Source organism: Seriola lalandi, unplaced genomic scaffold, assembly GCF_002814215.2.
Source record: "Seriola lalandi dorsalis isolate HSWRI2012SDOR001 ecotype SW California unplaced genomic scaffold, Sedor1 jcf7180002054234, whole genome shotgun sequence".
Taxonomy (NCBI): Eukaryota; Metazoa; Chordata; class Actinopteri; order Carangiformes; family Carangidae; genus Seriola; species Seriola lalandi.
Genome location: NW_019524787.1, coordinates 446,471 through 468,277, shown reverse-complemented (window position 1 = coordinate 468,277; position 21,807 = coordinate 446,471). Strand labels below are relative to the sequence as shown.

Here is a 21,807-nt window from a genome sequence, read left to right as displayed (position 1 = left end):
AAAAAAGGGGACGTTTATTTGTGACGTTCAAAAAGACACTTTCTACTTCACATAGGAAGAACAAATGCTTTCTTAAAAAAAGGGGTACATATTGTTTCAAGCAATGGAATGTAGTACAACAGGCATAAATACATTTATTTCAATTAAGTACTAGTAAAAAAGGACTAGCAAACAAAAAAACTAAACCAGCACAGCTGCAGTGTTTAGGTCAGTGACAACAAAGGCAGGCTTGTAGAGGAGAGCACTTCCTAAAACCTAATACAACCAGATCAGTCCATCAGGGAGTTTTACACAGTACATTATCACAGCCTGCAAAACAAACACAGACACTAGAACCAATGGTACCGGAGCTGGCTGCTGCTCTTGAATTCTGATATTGTGGATTATGAACAGCTTCACAACTTAAGCTTTTTCCTGCGTCCACGACCATCTGGGGTTCCCTCCGACTTTCGTTTCTGGGCCTGGGAAAGGAGAAAATGATAAGATTTACGAGCTGGAATTTAGTATCCAATTTTAGATTGCACGTCGAAATTTTATTATGAATGTTATTTTGGCAAGGTTCATCTGCTTGTGCTTGGACAACATACCCAGCTCTAGACAAAAATTATTTTGAATTTAAACAATTTTAGTAGCATTGACAGACGCATTGTAATATGAGAATGGATTCCTAACTCACCGAGCCAGTCTTTGGGCCTCGTTTCTTTTTCTCTGCCTTCTCCCTCTCCTCCAGCTCCATGTTCTCTCTCTCTATCAGCGTAATCAGGGTATTACATCGCCTCTGGAGCTCCTATTTAACAAAATCACAAATCACTTTAATCATAAAGCAACATCTTAAAAACGTCACGTGGGAAAAAAAAAAACAAGAAAAGGTGCAAAAAAGCCAAAATTCACCATGGCAGTCCTGGATTTGAGGAACCAGTCGAAGCGGAACTGAGGCGAGTTACGGATGCACTGACGCAGCTCGTCGTACACGCTCTCCTTGTCAAAGCCAAGCTTGTGGAGCATACAGATGAGGAAGCGGTCCTCTTCCTCTGTGTAGTTCTTGCCTTTGTTGGTGCCGTAGGAGATGCGAAGCTGATGGAAGGGAGCCTTGTAGCGACCAATCTGAGCAACAAGATGAGAAACACATTGTTGGACCGTTAATTAATCAGGAACAGATGTGATGAAGAGACAATTAAGAAATCAGAGCAAGATTTAAAGTTAAAGTATTTAATGAGCTGTAGCTAATTAGGCAGTTTAAACCAAGAATGAAAAGCCAAATGTCCGACAGTCAGCTACCTTTGAGTCAAGTGCTTTCTTGATGCTTATCCTTCTCTGAATCCTGGCTTCTCCTCTCTCTATCTGGGCCATGATCTTCTCGATATCCTGCAGCTCATTGCAGCGCTCCCAAAATACAGCTGCAAGAATGAACACAAACATTAAATCACTAAGTATGTAAGCAAGGCAAAAGTTTGGGTTTGTTTTCTGGATAAAGGAGAAAAAGAAAAGTGAATCATTACCAGAATATTCCATGACTTCTTCTGGAGTTTTTCCCTCCACTTCTCTGGCAATGTTCTCAATATCATCTCTTCCCCACTTCTCGTTAGCTTTGATGAACTGGTTGAAGTCGCGTTTGTTCCAAATGGTAAATCCCTGCAATGAAGGTACAGTTGATCAAAATATGCACCATAGAAATCCAGGTAAAAAAATGATTTGGATTTGCAGCATTTCAGCCATAAATTGACAGTGAGAATAATCCATACCTGTTGCAGCAAGTTCTCCTTCTCCTCCAGTTCTTCCTCTGCGAGCGCCTCGGCCTCATCAATCTTAGCCTGTTCCTCTTTCTGCACCTGAGCCGAGTTCGGCATGTCCGGATTACGGGGAACCTAAAAAGACAAAGCCACAGACAGACTTAGAGACATTTCTAATGACATTAATAACAATCTCACTCTCGTCTGAATAATATCTTTGTACCTTGTAGCCTATGGTCTTCCTATAGAAAAGAATTTCCTTTTCTAGAAGCTCAAAGAGACGCGGAGGGAAGAACTGGAAGTCCTGCACATTTGGTTGCTTGGGAGGACGAGGAGCCTGGGTAATGGAGTCAAATAGACACATGTCATGCCACAAACATGTTAACATGCCATCCATCATAAGAACATTGTAGTTACAGATTCGGTTGCAGTAATGTGTGTTATCCTGGGGGCGTTTTTTGACTGATTCGGCCATACCTTGGGTGCTTTGGGCTCACTGACTCGCAGGGCTTCTCTGAAGTAGGCATCCACAGCGTAATTGGCTTTCCTTTCCCTCTTGGGTGGCTCGATCCAGTTGGTAATGACCTGAATGAAGAAAGAAGATGGGAACAAGGTAAAGCTTCTAAGGGTCATGTAGCTGGAATGAGGCAATTACAAACCAAATACTGACACTGTTAGTCTCTCTACCTTTTTCTTCTCTCTGTAGTCCTCTCCTTCAAATGTGTACACGCTGCTGTTCTCTGTATCCATGGTGAAGTTTCTCAGAGAGCTTTCACCCAGGGAAGACATCTTCTCCTTCATCTCCATAGTCTAGAAAATGACAAGATCAGTGTGAATTTTATGGCAATATTTTTTATATCTTTTTTATTATTTTATCATTTATATTCATTTATTAGGAATAGCTGATCTAAAGTATCGCCATTCATTGATTTTTATCTCATGCATCCAACTCACCTTCTTTTCACCTCTCTCCAGTATTTCATCAATGTCATCATCTGTGATCTCGCTCTCTTTGGAAGCAAACACATGTGTGGCACCGTGGCGGATGATGGACAGCATCTCGTCCTTTCCCAGCTTGTTTGCGCTTGGATCCACAAGTCTTCCTGTTAAACAAAAACAAGGAAAACTCCTATCTTATTTTATTTACCATATACATTAAAACATTCACCGTCTTCCATCCTGTACTACAATGTGACCTGTGGCTGCTAATTCTTGATCATCATTTTGAATCTTAATCAAATCAGTTTCTTTTAATTAAAGTAGGTACAAACTGTTCTTTCACTCCGAAACAGCAACAGCGCACAAGGATACTACACATGCTTTAACAGCTAGGCTGACTTAAAACAAAGCTCAACAGGTGAGAAGAATTACCTTGCTGGATGACAATGGAGTCCAGGCGCAGTTTCATCTCGGCCCTCTCTACAATCCTCTCCTCCACGGTGTTTTCGGTGATGAAACGAAACACGCGCACCTGCTTCTGCTGACCAATCCTGTGAGCTCGGTCCTGAAGTGAAAAGATTAAACTAGTCATGTTTCCTGCCTCTGAAACGAAAAGTGTTCAAGTAACCATCCCTTTACTACTGCATAAGGAGCAAGGAGATCAAGGCTTCAGAGCACTAACCATGGCCTGCAGGTCGACTTGAGGGTTCCAGTCTGAGTCGTAGAGGATGACAACATCAGCTGTAGCCAGGTTGATACCCAGCCCACCAGCTCTGGTGCTCAACATGAAGATGAACTTAGAGCTGTTGGGCTCATTGTATGCATTGATAGAGATCTGAAAACACAGAAAGAAACATTAAACTAAAGTGTCTCTTATTAGGCTGAATTAATAGTTTTCTTTCATAAATCCTGTCTGCTTATACAGTTTGAGAAGTAACCATCTCACCTGTCTTTCCTCGTGAGGTGTCTGACCATCCAGGCGACAGTATCCATAGTTCCTCCACATGCAGTAGTCCTCCAAGATGTCCAGCATCCTGGTCATCTGACTGAAGATGAGCACACGGGAACCTGGGAGGAATGGATAGTGGCTGTCAATTAAATGCATAGAATATCTTAATTACCCCTGGATACGCTTGAAGTCTCAACTGATGCAAAGAATATACACTGAAACGCCTTTTGATTCAACAAAGGAGACAATCTCAAACTATCATATCTCACTATTCTGATATAAACATTTTTTCAATAAGATAGTGAATGAAAGAATAAAAAAAGACCCCATAGAGTCCAGTGATGATCTACATACCCTGCGCCTTCATCTTGGGTAGCAGCTTGTCCAGCACCGCAATCTTGCCGCTGTTGACCACCAGGTGGAGGTCAGTTGTGTAGGGTGGACCTGGCTCGGCTCCGTCGAACAGGTACGGGTGGTTGCAGCATTTCCTGAGCTGCATGAGAACGTTCAGCAGACGCATCTTGTCCATCTTACCCGCCGAGTTCAGAATGTCAATGTCCTTCATCAGAATCTTTGTGTACCTGATGGGTTGAGTCAATATTATATAATTCTGTCCAACTATTTAATGTCAGTATCCATGTGCAGAAAAGGGGCGTTTAGGACTAATTTTAAGCAAGTAAAGCTCAACTGAGGATGCTTACCACTCTCGCTGCATCTTGCTCAGGCCCACATACATCTTGATCTCTTTTTTAGGGAGCAGAGTCTTTTCCACATCAGCTTTTATACGACGGAGCAAGAAAGGACGCAGAACCTACACCAAGGGAAAAGAAAGGCAGGTCAAAAGAGTGTTTTAATCCAAATAAGAATAATTTAATATCAGAATGCCATCAAGAACATTCAATACGTACAGTGTGAAGACGTTCAACCAACTTCTGGTCACCCAAGCAGTTGTTTGTGTCAAACCAGGAGTCAAAGTCCTTAGGGAAAAAAAAAAAAAAGAAAGATTAAATTAGTATCAGAAAGGAAAAACACCTCTCTGCTAAATAAACAGCTGGAACTAAGAAGGTTATGTTTTCAGTTCAAAGCAGAGAGCCAATATATCCGAGTAATATTCTCTCTTGATCTTGTGCATTTCTTGTGAATTCTCACCTCTGAGGAGTTAAAGACGTCAGGCAGCAGGAAGTTGAGCAGAGCCCACAGCTCATGGAGGTTGTTTTGCAGGGGCGTTCCAGTCAACAGTAAACGATTGGTGGTCTTGAATTCTCGCACAATTTCTGAAAGCTACGGGAAAACAAAGAGCAACTTAAGCTTTTCTGGACTATCTTGCAACATTACATGTCAAACATGGTGCTTGTGATGCATGTAAACAATAATTTTATTTCAGTGGCTGTTTGACCTTGGATTTCTCATTCTTGATCCTGTGGGCCTCATCAATAACCAGGTATCTCCAGTTGAATTTCTTGAACACGGCCTTTTCAATGATGAGCATCTCGTAGGATGTGACACACACGTCCCACTCTCCTGGCAGCAGCACATCTCTGATCAGGGCAGTCTGAGGATGAAGCAAAAATGTTAAGCATTTTGTTTTGTAACCTGTGATACTTACATAGATTTACACACAGCAGCTTCTGCACATTAGCCTCGCAAATCATAAGTACAGTTTTGGAGAGATAATTATCACTTCCAAATAAGAGTGAGTGATTGAGTTACTTTTCGTTGGTGAAGCTAAAGTTAACTATAGCACTCAGTGACAGATTAAGTGCCTCAAAGAGAATCTTGTGCATGCTGTTGACATCTATAGCATCTTCTCACTCTTCTTTCTCACCTTGACACATACTGAGTAAAAATACATTTGTAATGTATACTACACATAAAAACTCACAATTAAATCTTGCTTTACAGATAATCACAACATTTTGACAAAGCCTACCCTCTCATCTCTGTCTCCGATCAGGCAGACTGCACGAAGAGAAGGCACCCATCGCTTGAACTCATTCATCCAGTTGTACAGAGTGGACTTGGGCACCAGCACCATGTGGGGACCAGGGATGTTTCTGTAGTGCTTCATATAACCCAGCAGGGCAATAGTTTGGAGAGTCTTTCCCAAACCCTTAAAAACAGCAAACAGAGTGTGTGTAAGAGAGGCAGAAAAGTACATAAACATACAAAATGAAAACAACTGGCATACATATCCACATGTAGAGGTAACAATTCTGACTGTGAGAAAGTACTGACCATTTCATCAGCGAGGATCCCATTGATGCCATTTTCGTACAAAGAAATGAGCCAGTTCAGGCCACGGATCTGATAGTCCCTCATTTTCCCTGTTTTGACATCTAGATGAGAGACAGGAAAACAAATAAATATCACTTCTACATTTTCTAAATGTACGTGCTAAAGGGTCCTTCCACTCAAGCTTAAATAAAAACAGGTTACTGCTTACAGGAGGGAGATTCATCAAAGCGAGCGCAGACATTAGTAGTCTTGGTGCTTTCGTTCAGAAGCTCTTCGTCCTCCTCTTGCTCTGTGCGGCGATGGCGATTACTGTCATACCAAGAAATTATACAATATGTCATCATCATAAAGGGAGCAGACTTAATGAAATCTCATTAGTCTGTATTGTGTGATTTTGTACTCACTCTCCAGCAGACAGCAGGTTTTGTTTCTCATCTTTCTTGATGCGAGGACGTCCTGGTTTCATCTTCAAGGGGGAGGTGGGGGTCTTCTGTGCGGCTGGTTGGATGAAATGAGCAAACAGCTCTGTTTGCTTCAACAGGTACTCAAATCTGTTGGTCCGGTCAGTTTGCTACACACATACACAAGACAAAAAACTTTTTAACTTATTTACTCAAGAACAGAGAGTTGTGCCATGCAATGCAAGATACAGTGTCCTTACCACTTTCTCCTCATAACCTGGAGCAGAATCTTTAGTTTTGGATGAGGAGGAGGAGGATGCATCTTGTCCAGCATCTGAGGAGGACTCTTTTCCAGCATCTGAAGAGTCTGACTTCTCCTGAACAGAAAGTTTCATTTATTCTCTGAATTTTTTTTCCTGCCTGCTGTTGCTGGAAAAAAAATCTGTTATGGAAGACCAGCTCTGTTTAAGTGCTTTACCCTTCCTGAAAAGTGTCCACCGAGTGTGAATCATGCTCAGCAGTTGTTTGGCTTTTGCGCTATTGTTTTTGCATTATGAGACACACACACAGTTTTAGATGCCATTATTGTAGTAAGTCCAGTCAATACTACTTTTAATGTTTTATGCGGACACTTTAAGCACCACCCAATAGTAGTGCAAAAGGTGCTTGTTTACATGTATTCTATACAACATATATGTCTCTATTTTACTCTTAATACACTTTATAGTTATTATTTATGTTGGTGTTTACAGTATTTAGTACTTTCAATTTTGCTTTTCATGCATCAAATTTGTTTAGTAGATAATATACTCAGTGTTGTCTTCGAGTTTCATTAAAGTCATTAATTCATTATATGCTAGAATTTATACTATGCTGTCTAGTATGTCTGAGCTGAATCAGTAATGTTTGCCTTGTCTAAACGTTTGACCTTCAAAGATAAATGAAATCCTACTGTTTGTCTAGATATGATCCATTACTGTTATTATTATTATTATTATTATTACTACATCTTAGTAAAAAACCCGGCACCAAAAACAACAAAAGCCAAGTTGCAGACAGGAAACACTTCAGTAGCATCCCTCTTCAGTAACAACAGCCATTGTACTGTCCCCCTTGAAAACAAAGAAGCAGATGGGACAGCTAAGCGGGGTGCTGCTCTTTACTACTCTTCACGAGGCTTCCCAAAAGCCACATCGCAGTTACGAACAACTCACCGGGAAAAGCTCGCTCGGCGGTAAACAAAAAGAACTCCGTGACTTTTAACGCCATGGTCAATGGGTAGCTAGCGGGGCTAGGGTAGTACTATAAGCGCTTATGAAACGGGTTAGCTTAGTTGCTGCTCCGTGCTGTAACGTTAGCTTCAGTCCCGAGTCTCCAGGACATAGCTGCTACTGTCGAGAGCTAATGATAGCACCGCCGCAGCTAGCTAACTAGCTAAAACAACCCACATTAGATTTGACAAAGAGAAAGTTTCACACAACTGAACTCGAGAAACCCGTAGTTAAGAGACGAGTGGGGGTCAAAGTTATGGACGTATGCGACAGGTTTGTAAGGAATGTACACGGTGTTCAAAGGAGACAATGCTCATTTTAAACCATCTTACCTCTGCTCCTCCAGCTTCTTCAAGTTCAGTTTGCTCTTCCCGCTGTTCCACGCAGTTTGCGCTTTCGGACATTTTTAATCGAATTTCCTCTTCGATTCAGATATACCGTCCGTTATCAGGTGCCTAATGTGATCCCGTGTACCAGCAGTTGAAGATTTCCCGAACGTTGTCACGGTAAATGCCAACTACCCTCTTGTTTTTAATGAAAGACACACCGGTTGGTCACAGAGAGCACATCCGCGCTAGCGAGGTTTTTCTCGGGCACCCGCGTTTACACGACGCTAACGTTACCCGGTGTGCGCACTGTATCGCGAGACTTGGCGATGCTGCCTTCAGAGACTGTTGGAAATGTTTTCATTCATCCGTTTCAACAACACAAAGACTTCTTCCTTGTTTTTGATGAAATTAATTCCCTCGAAGCTGTTATGTTGTTGAAAGACATTAATGTTCATTTTACTGTCATTCCTTCCCCTGATCCTTGAAGAAGAAGATTAAAGCTCTTTTTCAACATGATATTGTCACTGTTCCTACAGTAGTCTCATACTGGGATGATAATGAAGAAACAGAAAATCAGTTCCTCTTAAATGCTAAAAGTATATTGACACCTTCTGTGAAACCAGCATTGAAACACTTTCTCACCAGTTTTGGTCATCCATAATGACAAAATTATTTTTCCAGGAAAGAGCCTTTCTTTAGTATCTCAATACCTGTCTCCCCTGGTTATAAGTTCCACACTGTGCTTCATTTAATAAACTGTCTTAAAAATGAACATTGACATTCAAATTGTATTTTTTTTTAAAATTGTGTCTTCTTTCCTGATTAAATTTGATCTTTTAATTGATTGTATTTTATTTGTTGTTAGTGCAATGCTGTTTATGTTATTTTATCCAGATGTTCTACACTTATATTATTTTACTTACATTTTTACTTGCTATCTTCTCATTTATGTCTGTGTTTTTATTTGACAATTCCTATGTTTTTGTTTGGCTGTAATCATTAATCAAATTGCATAATAAAATCTCTCTGTAAAGCACTTTGGTTAACGTTTGTTGTTTTTTAATATGCTTCATAAATACATTGACTTGACTTGATTTGATATCTTAAAAAGCTGAAATATACTTCCACTAAAATTCCACATCCACTTTTGTTTTAACAGTGCACACTCTGCATGCAGCCTTTACAAATGTACATATTTACATACAGTATGTATTATCGAATTTTGCATTGTGTACTTTTACTTTTAATCCTTTAAGCACATTTTCCTAATTATATTATTACTACTTTTAATTATGTACGATTTTGAATGCAGGGTTTTTTCTTGTGATAAAGCATTTTTACCGTGTGGTATTAGTACTTTTAGTTAAGTAAATGGTGTGAATACTTCAGACCACTGAAGAGGTGATACACGAGGAGTACTTGAATGCAGCACATCGACTGTACACAAACTTCTCAGAAGTTCTTAAATATCTCAACGGCGGTTTGACTGCATTTAAATCTTGTCATTCAGAAACGTTCAGAAACGTTGATCACAGAAGACCTCTGACTTTGTTATTTAAAATTAAACAACTGCGTAAACAGGCAATGTTAAGACGAAGATTGCTTCGCTCAGGGGTCCTACCATCATCTCCGTCCATAGGAATGACGCTAGAGGAGGGTTAATCAGCTGATTTTGAGCGAACAAATGGACCAAAATAACACGGTTTTATCTGTTAAAAGTCGTTAAACTCCGACCGACAGTTGAGGATATTCAAGTCGGATACTGTTGACATGCTTTATTTGGGTAAGCACGCACTATAAAGCCTCAGCATCGCGCTAATGTATATATAAGCGGTATTTATGCTAAGTCAGTGGCTCCTAACGTTACTCGGCTAGTGTCAGGCCTGTTTGGTTGCTTTGTTCATTTTTGTTGTTATAGAATGTTAATAACAGCTATCTCTATGGAACGGGAGAACTGTTTCCAGGGGCTTATAGTTGTATTTAGCATCCGTGCCACGTTTTTAACTGTCGGACGTACAGATTTCCTTTAACATTACAGCTAGCGTTAGCATAAGCTAGCCGCCTGTTTCTACACAATCACAGACAGCAGCCGGTGCTTTTCACGGTGGGGGTCGTTATTACGGCACCGTCGCTGTTCTCAGGTGTCGAGTTAAAAAAAAACATGTAAATGGTGTTAAATACAGGTAACCAAATAATACTTTTTTTTGCTAGGATTAGACGTTGTTGAGGCAGATAACTAATAGATGAGTCATTATGTTGGAGTGAAGAAATAAAATTAAAAAAGTTGTACAAAAACACCACATAATTTGCACTCTTCAGGTCATAGATCGATGGATAGATAAATAAAGTACTTTATTAAGTCCAAAGGGAAATTGCAGTGTTCACTTAAATCTCAAAAACAATAAGGTAAGTAACAAACAGTGCATAAAGGCTGAATTATATACAGTAACTAAATGGACTAAATAAAGTTTTAAAAAAATATATACGTTTCTGATAATAAAGGCAGACCCATACTATACTATGCTGAATATTCACTGTACATTTGTGGCAATATAAGATATTAGAACTATACTATAATATATGAAGAGTGAGAGAGAGCCACACAAACAATGAAATATCAGATTAATCTGATACAGAACAGCTGATTTTAGTTCCTTGAAAAAGCCTTAGCAGGTATTAAAAAGTCTTATTTAATTTCTAATGTTTTTTTCTAGCCTGCTGTTGACATCAATGTTACTAATCCAATGTTTTAGTATGTGATCTGTAGCTAAAATTGGTTGTTAAATCCCCACTAGTATTGTTACAGACATCTGAATTTATATACAATTCATAAGTGGACCTTATATAAGTTATTTTTTTAATTGATTATTCAAGTCATCTATCTATCCATCCATTTTCAGCTGCTTATCAAGGTACATGTCTTGTTTGATGATGAATTATATTATTATTAATTATTGTTATTCTGCTTGCAACTGCTGACAGAAATGTGATATAAATTGCGATAACTTCATTGCACTTAACTAGAAGTAGAATTACTTGCTAAGTACATGATTCACCTATATTTTTCATGCAATGACCAGTATGACCAAGAAACAGGCATTAAATTGTGTTCTACGTGGTATTAAAAATTTATCAAAAAACCTTAAATTTAATTTGGTGAAACCTGCAGAAACTCTTAGTTATAGTAACCCAACAAAAATCTCCATAGAGAAAATTATGGCCAAAACTGAGACAAAAGTTCTGTGACAGATTAAACTACCTTGACATGTTGTACATGTATGTTTGATTAAAAATTAAATGTCAACAGTGTATAGATTAAATTGGCGTCTAAGGCTCAGTCTATAGAAATATAATCACTGTTTAATAAACATGTTATTTTGCGTTACATTTTTTCCATTAATACATTTGAATTGGTTTTGAAAATATTAGTAGATAAGAGAAAATTAATCTGACACAATTTCTAAAATCATTTAACTCTTTCTAGTAATTTTTCAAGCAAAAATGTTCCACAGTTGCTGGTTCCACATTCTTGAATGTTTATCAAAAATAATTAGACAAATAAAATCAATATATTAGTCAAGTATGAAAATAATTAATAGTAATGTCCATAATTTAAATTCATTGCTCAAAAACACTTTTATTTGATGTTTTCTATCATGTTGTGTGTTTGTGTAATACTTTGGCGTATTTGTCAAACGTGTAAAATGCCTATTTTCGACTCAACAGTCCCTGTCGCTGCCTGTTCAGCTGAGTAAACATGTTCTATGTTTGTATGCTGACAGTGTTCACCCACTGATTGCAGACAATTGGTGTACTCCGAGAGTTGGGAGTGAAAAGAGCTCTGCACACCAATGGGACAAATCTCTCCCATGTGTTCAATATGATTTAAACAATATAGACAATTTGTGATATCACAAAAGTGACATGCACCTTTATTTTAGTGTCAACTCATTCTTTCCTGAATTACCCTCTACAGACCATCATCATGGACAAGATTTTGGAGGGCCTCGTGAGCTCCGATCACTCTGTTCCAGTGAAGAGGGCCATTGTGAAGAAGGTAGTGGAAGCAGCAGAGAAAGAGGTGACAGAGGAGCAGTGTCAGGCACTGTTTACTCTCACCACCCGGCTCATCTTGCTCGGTGAAGATGCCTTCCAGAAGCAGATTGGCTTCCAGGTTTTGGAAGCCTATGCACGCTACCACCGCCCAGAGTTTGAGCGTTTCTTCAGTAAAGACTTTGTCCTCAGTCTTCTCCAGCAGGGCTACAGCCAGCTGGACCGCAAAGACCCAGCCATAATAGACTACATTCACTGCTGCCTGCGGCTTCTCATCAGCTGCCCCTCAGTGTTGGAGATCTTCAGTGTGATCCAGGTGGAGGTTTTAAGGATGGTGTGTGAACGTCCGGAGCCTGCTGTTTGTGCCCGTCTGAGCACTCTGCTGTCTGACTTTGTGCAGTGCATCCCAAGAGATAAGTCGGGCGTCTTGTTCTGCCAGCAGCTGGTCAGGACCATCAGTTACTTCCACTGCTTTTCTAGCCAAGAGCTGGAGCTAAAAGAGTATGTACGTCAGGTGACTAAGGTTAGCACACTGCTGCAGAACATCTGGAAGGCTGAGCCTGCCACACTCCTTCCCTCACTGCAGGAAGTCTTTGCCATCATCTCTTCAACAGGTGAGACACCTTCCCTCCAAAATGGCTATAATACAGGGGAATACAATTTAGCGCAACAAAAAAAATCTTATTTCATTCTAGACACGAGAGTGTCTTTATTTTTCTGTAGGTTTAATAGGGCTAAGAATTGAATATGAACTCATGTGCCTATGAGTAATAGAAAAGGGTATTAGCATTTGGCAGCATAGACCCATGACTTAAAACCCCTCCACCATAAATCTTGGCAGGGTTGTTAGCACAATATTAAGCACCCACGAACAGTCACCTTTTTTCTTCTTTGGATGTAAAACAATAATCATCACCATTATTGACACACTCATTATTTTCATTTTAGTGTAGTAACCTCATTTTACACACTTGTAATTGCTTATCGCAATTACCTTCAAATCCACTGATTCAAGGAGTGCATTTTCTTCTAGGACAAATACTGAAAAGTATTTGCTGTGAAGATGTAGTTGAGTTCAGAATACAGTACTTCAGCTGAAGTCAAAGCTTCAGTTCTTTTGTTGATGGTAAATTTCAGAGTTGTCCTGAGCCTACTGTGCTGTGTTGCTGGTGACTGAACTGCGGATCAGCACAAAATAAACAAACAGCAGGCTTCAGTTTCAATTAAATAGTCACAGCGTGTGTGAGTGAGCAGCGATGTGAGCAGAGCCTCAGTGGGTTAAAAGGTCACTCTGCCTCTATTTCAGTGACATTTTTCAGATGAACTGCGCTTCTAAAGTGCTGTAGCTTCAGTATTTTGTTTGTGGTAGGGATGTATGTAGGTATGTTGTCAGACTCCTGTTCAAACAAAAAAAAATCCACATCTCTACACTCTTCTTCACAGATACCAAAAACTATATTATATATACAAAATATTATAAGAAAATATCAAAAGAAAGCTGTGATGCAAGATATTTTGTAAGTGCAGAGTTGCGCAGCTGTGAAAGCAATTTAAATACCTTAAGTGTACTCTCTGCAGCTGTATTATGTATGAAGAAATAAACATTGTACTCTCACTCAATATTGGCAGATACTCAACACTCGGTATTAAAGAACTGGACTGGGGGGGCTAAAAACCTGATTAAGACATCCAGAGTGAAAGAATTTTCAAATGGCTTAGCAACAGGAACTACTTAAAATATAACATAACCAGCCTTGTGATGAACACAAACTTGTGAAGCTTGAGATATTTCAAACCAACAGTGTTGTCTTAAGTTTTGAGTTTGTGTTGGTGTTGCACTGCATTATATCAGAGAGTACGTCTAAAATGTTCATCGTTGTTGTTGTAAAAAATTGACAGTTGTGTAATTATATTCCACTTTGATTGTGATTGACATCTCGCAGACCCCGCCTTTGACCCATCCATCGCCCTTGCCAGCCTGGTCCAGCACATCCCCATCCAGATGATCACAGTGCTTATCAAGAGCCTGACCACAGACCAGAATGTTAAAGACGCAAGCATGACTAAAGCACTCTGCAGGTTACCTCACACATTCAGTATTTTGAGATAAATGACTGGGCCAGAGTCTTTTCTTCAATTCTTTGTAAATAAATCAGATAATTAAATTAGACAAATTACAGTCTGTATGTACTCATGTTTCTTACATCTATAAAATATATAAGCTGGAGGTACGCATGTCTAAATTCTTTTCACATTGGCCCTAAATGTATATTCAGTTTGTAGATCTATTTAATGCCAATATTGCTACACATTATTTACATTCCACATGGCCTTTTTCTGTCTGTCTAGGATGATTGACTGGCTTTCTTGGCCTCTGGCCCAGCATGTTGATACCTGGGTCATCGCTTTACTGAAAGGACTTGCTGCAGTTCAGAAGTTCACTATCCTTATTGATGTCACTCTGCTCAAGATTGAACTGGTTTGTACTGAGAACTCCTTATTTTAATTACTATTGATCTCAGGAATGAGAAATTGTATGCATCTTCTAAATCTACACAGATGTTAAACTACACTAATAATTAAGCTAGACTGCTTGCAATTCATCTCAAAGATAATATACCTGAGGTTGGTAAAAAGACTTACTTGAATTATTGAGGCATTTCCCCAGTTTAAATAAATGTATTTATGGCATAAAGATTTATTTTTTAACCCACAGGTTTTCAGTCGTCTGTGGTACCCCATAGTGCGGCAGGGGGCGCTAGCTGTGCTGTCTCATATGCTGCTGAGTTTCCAGCACTCTCCTGAGGCCTTCCATTTGGTAAGGGGTCCCCTGTCTCCTCACAGCCCATTTCCCTCTCATATGGCCACTTTATTGGTTTTCTCATTTTCTTCTCCTCTGGCTTAAATTACTTCAAAGCATAGACTTCTTCTCCCAGAACCCCCGGCTCGGCAACGCTCTCCCACTAATGATGTGTGAAGTACTTAAATGCCGAGCAATGGCCCTTGAGTTGGCCAATTTCATTAGTATCTAAAAACATGAATAGGCTCAAATATACTCAGCAAATGAGTCTGAACCCTCTGTGGGGTTCCTTATGTGCAGCTACCCTCTGGCTGACCGACTTGCAGATTTGTATGATCAATATTAGCAGTACCTTCCAGTTTTTTCAGCACCACATTGTCTTTATCATTTTTCTTTTCTTCTCTTCTTCCCTCACCGTCTCAGGTTGTTCCACATGTGGTGGACCTAGTCCAATCCTTAAGGACAGATGGTCTCCCTACCAGTAAAGCTTTCTTGTTGCAGTTCACCGAGCTCATACAATGCATGATGTACCAGTACTCTGGCTTCCCTGACCTCTATGACCACATACTAGAGGCCATCAAGGTAAAAGTGCAGGACACCTCATGCTAGAAATGTCCTTTCTGGCAAACTGGGTGCATTTTTAACACTGAATAAATAACCAAAACTTATCAAGAGTTGATGTTGATTTTGCATGTAAACTTTTTGCCATGTCGTCTGATTAAATTATTTTAATATGTCCTGTCAGGATCTTCCAAAACCTGGAGAGGAAAAGATAAAACTGGTGTTGAATCAAAGTGCCTGGACATCTCAGTCCAACTCATTTGTGTCTGGTCTACTGAGGCAAGCTGGGAAGTCTGAGACAGGCAAGACAGGCCTGATTAACCTGGGCAATACCTGTTACATGAATAGCATCATCCAGACCCTCTTCATGGCCACAGAGTGAGTCATTTACACACACACACACACACACACACACACACACACACACACACACACACACACACACACACACACACACATACACATGTTGTTGCATTTGTGTGAAATGTTCTTGTGAAAAATGAGTATTAAATACAAACTATTTCTTCCAGTTTCAGAAGGCATGTTTTATCATTACAACTAAATGGTTCCAACACACTAATGAAAAAGCTTCAGCTGCTTTTTGCTTTCCTTGCGCACACTCAGGTTAGTGTTGTTCTGTGTAACTGTGATAACACAAAATATTGATACAAGAAATGCAAAAATTGGTGACCATGATGCTGTGTGTGTGTGTGTGTGTGTGTGTGTGTGTGTGTGTCTATGTATGTATGTCATGCATGTGTGTTTTTCTGTGTCCTATAGAGGGCAGCATATGCTCCCAGAAACTTCTTGGAAGCATCTCGGCCTCCCTGGTTCAATGTGGGCTCTCAGCAGGACTGTTCTGAGTACCTCAGGTTTCTTCTAGACAGGTACTGTAGCACTCCAAGCAGACTGGATGAATCAGGTGTAGTAAGATTGTGTCAAGTTTGTTTAAGTAAGAAAATGTTTTTTCTTGTTTTGTTCTCCCATCCCAAATGAATGACAATAATACACTGTGGGTGCATCATTTGTGCATCACTAAATGCAGAATGTAAAAAAGTGTTAATATAAAAGCTATTGCTATTAAGAACAGAAAGCATTTAAAACATTGATAGTGTTGAATGTGCATGATTGGAGCTTACTAATGTGTTGTGTGTTTTCTTTAGAACTGAATAATATGACTTTCTATTGTAACTATGTAAAGAAAGAATGGATTTGGTACACTATCACAGCAGTGGCACAAATTATAATAAGTACACAGTAGTATTTTGTCCTCATGTTGATTGTCCTTGTCTCCTGATCTCAAGGTTACATGAAGAGGAGAGAACCCTTCAGGTCCTGGAATCAGCTAAGCCAAAGGTTGTTGACCCAAGCAGCAAAGACCCAACAGGTCAGACTTCTCCAGAGCAAGGTGAAGAGTCGTCTTTGACTCCTGCAGAAACCAAACCTGGGAATGATGGGAAGACTTTGATAGAAAGGATGTTTGGTGGGAAACTGATCACAGGAATTCGCTGCATGCAGTGCAACTGCATCTCTGAGAAAGAGGAGCCTTTTACAGACCTCTCTTTGGCCTTCTGTCCTTCTGCCACCTCTCAGTATCGCCCTCAGCCTGAGGGGCCATCAGAGGAGCCCAAGGTTCTCTGTCAGGGGTCTGTCAATGGTGGCAGTGAAATTCCTGATCCAGGCGCAGCCAAAGCCCCAGCTAGCAATGTCCATTTTGTGCCAGTGACAAATGAGCCTCCTCTCTCTGTGCCTGACCTGGTGAACTATTTTCTGGCTCCAGAGATCCTGGATGAAGACAATGCTTATTTCTGCGAGAAGTGCAGCTCCCTCCAGCGGGCAGAGAAGACCATGAAAGTGGTGTCAGCACCTGAGTACTTGATCCTCACCCTGCTGAGATTCTCATATGATGCCAAATGCCATGTCCGGAGGAAGATTCTGGAAAATGTCACCATCCCACCACTAATGAGACTTCCAGTACATGCCCCTTCAATGCCTGTACAATGTTCCTCTTCTACCTCTTCTAACCTGCAAGTGGATTCTCCTGAGAGCAGTGAGAATCTGGCCAAGAAACTCAAACCATCTCAAAAAGATGAGGAGGAAGAGGAGAAGGAGAGGATAGATGGAAAAGAGCAGATAACTGGAGGAGGAGAAATGTCTGTCCTGTCAGTGCCCTATGTTCTCAGCTCAGTGGTGATGCATTCTGGTATATCATCCGAGAGCGGCCACTACTACTCTTACGGCCATAACATCAACGGAGCAGATGGAACACAGCATCCAGCCAATCACTTTGCCCTCAAGGAGGATTTGGGGAACGGCCAGGCCGAGTGTAGCCTCTCCACTTGCTCAGCTCTCTCAATTCCACCCGAACAAGGAGACACAGTCCCTAATAGTGTCCAGGAGGCAAGAGATTGGCTGCTGTTCAACGACAGCAGAGTGACATTCACATCCTTCCAATCGGTGCAAAACATTACTAATCGCTTTCCCAAGGACACAGCTTATGTGCTTATGTACAGAAAACAGGAGCTACTAGGGCAGGACATAAATGGGGGACTGATGGCAAATGGAATGAGACTGAATGCTGAACCTCCCCTGCAGAAAGAATTGCTTGATGCAATTATCAAGGACAACAAGCTGTATTTACAGGTAAGTGAAGGTGAACAAAAGAAAACATACTTCTCCCACTTGTAGGCATTGTGGTACACATTTAATTTATCAGTGCCTAAAACTCATACCAGTAAATACAGACTAATTGTGAGGTGAGACACATTAGGGAAGGTATTTAATCTGCTGCGAAGAGTTTCATTGGATATTCTGGCTGAAATTGTGCTTATTTTTCATGTTTTACGTGCATTTGACGTATAATGTCATTACCAGTAAACCTCCTAAGTGTGAGGTTATTATGAAAGTCGAGGACTGTGCAAGATTCTCTGAGGTGGAAAATGGCTGAGAGAAAACAGAGCGTACTTTTACAGATAACTAAGAGCCTGCAGGGTATGGGACTTTTTTGACTGCACTTGAACTGTAATCTGAACTGTCCTGTTATAAGACATGAGGTGTAATTTCACGAGTCATTGGACTGTGCTGTGTTAGGTTGACATTCCACCACGCTTGTATAAGTAACGAAAGTAAATCACCTCTAGAGGGAGCTGTAATAGTGTGAAGTGACAGCACTGATGTCCTGTCAGTCACATGCTGTATCAAATCTTTTGCATGACATTGTTGTTATTGTATATGTTTCACACTCCTACTTTAACAGTTAGAAATAAACTGACATGAAAACATTTCTCTTTCCTTCATAATGTCAATAGGAACAGGAGCTGAATGCTCGGACCCAGGCTCTCCAGGCTCCTTCATCTTCCTGCTCATTCAGGCCCAACGGTTCAGATGACAATAACCCACCAGGGAGCTGTGGTCCATCTGGTGGAGGAGGAGGAGGAGGGGGGGGCTTCAATACCATTAGCAGACTGGTATTCTGAAAGACCGAAATGCTGCAAGAAACCCATATGAACTGGCACTAAAGGAGTCCTGGACTGCTTGATTCAAGAGCCTGAACTGTCATATCACAGATGTGCATATAACTTCATTAAAAAGAGCACTGAAATCACAGACACACACACACACACACACACACACACACACACACACACACACACACACACACACACACACACACACAGTATCTGTGCTGATCTTAGATTTGATTTTGACTAAAATGGTTTTCATACCACTATTTCAGTCATCATTTAATATTTAAATTTTTATTTATTCAGGGTATTTTTTTGTGATCCTAGTATTGTAATCTTTCATTAACTTTCAAATAATTTTAAAACTTGAGGTGGAAAACACTCACTGGTGCAAGTGTATTCTCTCCCTTAAATTAAAGAAATATGGCAAAATATCATTTGATTTTATTGAAATAACTTCAATAACCATTAACCTCATAATAATCTTTACATTACACATGATTAAATGTGTGAACCAGTGTAAAACTGGTTCAGTCTAGAACATGCTCATGTTATCTAGCTTGTCTTGAGTGTTTATAATATTACCTCACACACAACACACACAAACATATGCAAACACATGCATGTGCAGTGCACAATACAGAAGAAAGTATCAACTGTAAGATAAAATGTTTTTGATTTGTCATAGTTCTGAATACACAGCTCACAAACTTTGTTTACTTTTCTGATTTGCATGCAGCAGATTTTCTTTACGAGCTGTGGAGTTTGATTTTAAAGATATTTGAATCTTTTTGATGTGTGCTTTGGTGTTTTATAGGTTTCATATCCCATGCAATAAATGTATATATGACTTGAACATGATTTCTGCATAATCATGGAATACAAAATATATATGGAAAGTGAAATCTATATATGGGAAATTTCCAAAAAGCATTTTCAGTAAGAATATTAGAAGCTGTTCTCACACTTTTAGCTAGTGTGATTTACAGAGGACTAAATTGCAAACTACTTGTTTAAACATATTTGACTACAGGTAACTTTTTGGCAGCATATTTTAATGTATTCCTCTGATTTGATCATTCAGGGAGACTTTTGTGTTCATGCTGATTTTATGTGCCTTTTGATATTTAATGCAGACTTTTGAAGAGGCATTTCTCTGAATTTACACCTCGGCTGTACTGTGTTAATATTCACAATGGCTTCACCTTTCCCTCCAGTAAAAAGAAATCAGTATTTGTTGTATGTCTTACTTAACCAGGAAGGTAAAGTTATTTAAAGTGGTATATGGGCAAAGAGGTGGGCAGATGTTGGGGGACTAAACTATAAATGTAATGTTAAATATATGAAAGGACATACAGTAATGATAAGAGATGAAAAAGATGGAAGAAAAATAGATGAACACTCAATTGAGCCATGGAAATACAAAGGAGCAGATGGTGTCTGGAAACCTTAAATTTATTTCTGTGGAAATGAACTGAACACCAAAGTTATGCTCATGTTGGTATGCTCAAGTATACCTAAATGTCTGTGTTACCTTACTTCTCATATTTCCATATTTCAGCATTTCCACTGCAGAAAATATACTGACCACTTGAAGTCATCTGTAGTAAAACATCTTAACTGCTGTACATGATTTCTAGTCCTTGCAGTTCATACAGACCTTGTAATGAGTGCTAGTTTTCTTGTGGGAGCTACATCTGTGTGGTGAGATGGATTTGAAACTGCAAATAATACTTTTTTTTATTCAATTCTTTAAAATGAAATTGTTTAAATGTTAAATTCAACACATTACTGAGATTGCAGACCTGAAAAATACCATAAAAACATGAAAATTTTAGTATGTAAGTGACTTTGCTGATTAAAAAAAAAAAAACAGAACTGTATGTGGTTGCATAATTCATCAAAACAAGCATGTGTATCCTCCCATTTGTTGCTTTGCTTTGCAAAATATCTTTGTGCAAATGGAAGTGCGAATAGACAAACCAAGTGACTGAAAAGGGAACTAGGAAATCACATGCACTCACTATTCCCACGGGAATAGCACAATTGACTATATATATTGTAGCAATAGCAATTATTTGTAAAGGTACCATTTTTACTAATTTGCAATTGATGTGGGAAAAAACACTGCAGTAGGTCCAAAGCTTTCAAAGGGCATTTGCAAAAATCAATGACTCTCAATTATTTATCAACCAAACCATTACATTTTTGTTGAAATGTTAACTCCTGGGACTGGTATATTATATTGTCTCTTTACATTTAATGTCATAGTAGCATTTTGTAATATTTACAAAGGTTTTAATCTAGTGTTGGTACAAATGAGTTATGCACTGCAAGTCAAATATCCTCAGCATCCACAAACTAAAGATTTAAGCACCTGTGAAGCACAACAACAAAGACATGGTTTCACAGGCACAAATACACAATCTCTTAAACAAACTAATTTCATGAAATCTTATGCATCTAGAGCTAAATATGTGGTATTGTGGAAAATAATTCATTACCTGGAATTTGTGTAGTGTCTACAGCCTTTAATTGCTTTCTGTTTCTTCATCAATACCGAGGGTGTTGAAAGAGGTAATGTGCCTGTATAATGGCAAAGTCATTAATCATAGACTTACAGGGAAAATCCTTTGGGGGTAGTGTTTACCACTACAATAGCATTCCAATAAGATTCCTCAGATACCGATCTAAGTCCTCGGTAACCACGTCTTAGCCAGTGGACTAGATCAGTTATAGATGCTCTCTTCACCCAAGGAAATTGAACAGGTTTTTGGGAAAACCAGATCAATATAAGGCTTATAACCAATTTCTAATCAACTTGGTGTCGGCTAATTAAACCAGTAGTGGTAAAGCTAGGAATTGTTACATCTAAGAATACAGTTCAAATGAAAAACAAACATGGTAAGATCTGTCACGGATATAGTGTTTGTAGTGTCGAACTCATGTAGATAGGTAAAAAAAAAAAAAAAAAAAAAAAAAAAAAAAAAAAAAAAAAAAAAAGGCTGTATAATGTAAACATACTCCATGCACAGCTTTATCAATAAAAACTATTTAATAATGATAAAAAGAGCA

At 39.4% G+C, this 21,807-nt stretch overlaps 2 protein-coding genes across 3 annotated transcripts; one reads left to right on the top strand and one right to left on the bottom strand.

The window, feature by feature from the left end:
* Window positions 1-109: 109 nt before the first annotated feature.
* On the bottom strand, window positions 110-8,128 carry smarca5 (SNF2 related chromatin remodeling ATPase 5). Of its 2 annotated transcripts, none has more exons than XM_023404217.2 (24): window positions 7,858-8,128; window positions 6,515-6,631; window positions 6,258-6,424; window positions 6,062-6,162; window positions 5,854-5,954; window positions 5,549-5,728; window positions 5,015-5,170; window positions 4,768-4,899; window positions 4,527-4,595; window positions 4,320-4,429; window positions 3,973-4,199; window positions 3,616-3,737; window positions 3,352-3,504; window positions 3,102-3,234; window positions 2,685-2,833; window positions 2,418-2,540; window positions 2,208-2,315; window positions 1,954-2,067; window positions 1,743-1,865; window positions 1,500-1,632; window positions 1,279-1,397; window positions 892-1,104; window positions 677-787; window positions 110-461 (listed from the first exon to the last, which is right to left on the bottom strand). In XM_023404217.2, exons 1-24 carry the CDS (start codon window positions 7,927-7,929, stop codon window positions 396-398), a joined length of 3,099 nt encoding a protein of 1,032 aa, XP_023259985.1. In that variant the 5' UTR covers window positions 7,930-8,128; the 3' UTR covers window positions 110-395. The 2 variants fall into 2 exon arrangements, with proteins under 2 accessions (XP_023259985.1, XP_087029589.1); XM_087173463.1 differs by having other exon boundaries at window positions 6,515-6,628.
* A 1,264-nt stretch (window positions 8,129-9,392) lies between these two features.
* usp38 (ubiquitin specific peptidase 38) lies at window positions 9,393-20,610 on the top strand. Its single transcript, XM_023404221.2, has 11 exons — window positions 9,393-9,637; window positions 11,831-12,521; window positions 13,851-13,986; window positions 14,257-14,386; window positions 14,624-14,725; window positions 15,131-15,289; window positions 15,453-15,646; window positions 15,799-15,892; window positions 16,049-16,155; window positions 16,573-17,911; window positions 18,577-20,610. Exons 2-11 carry the CDS (start codon window positions 11,840-11,842, stop codon window positions 18,742-18,744), a joined length of 3,111 nt encoding a protein of 1,036 aa, XP_023259989.1. The 5' UTR covers window positions 9,393-9,637; window positions 11,831-11,839; the 3' UTR covers window positions 18,745-20,610.
* The last annotated feature ends 1,197 nt before the right edge of the window (window positions 20,611-21,807 follow it).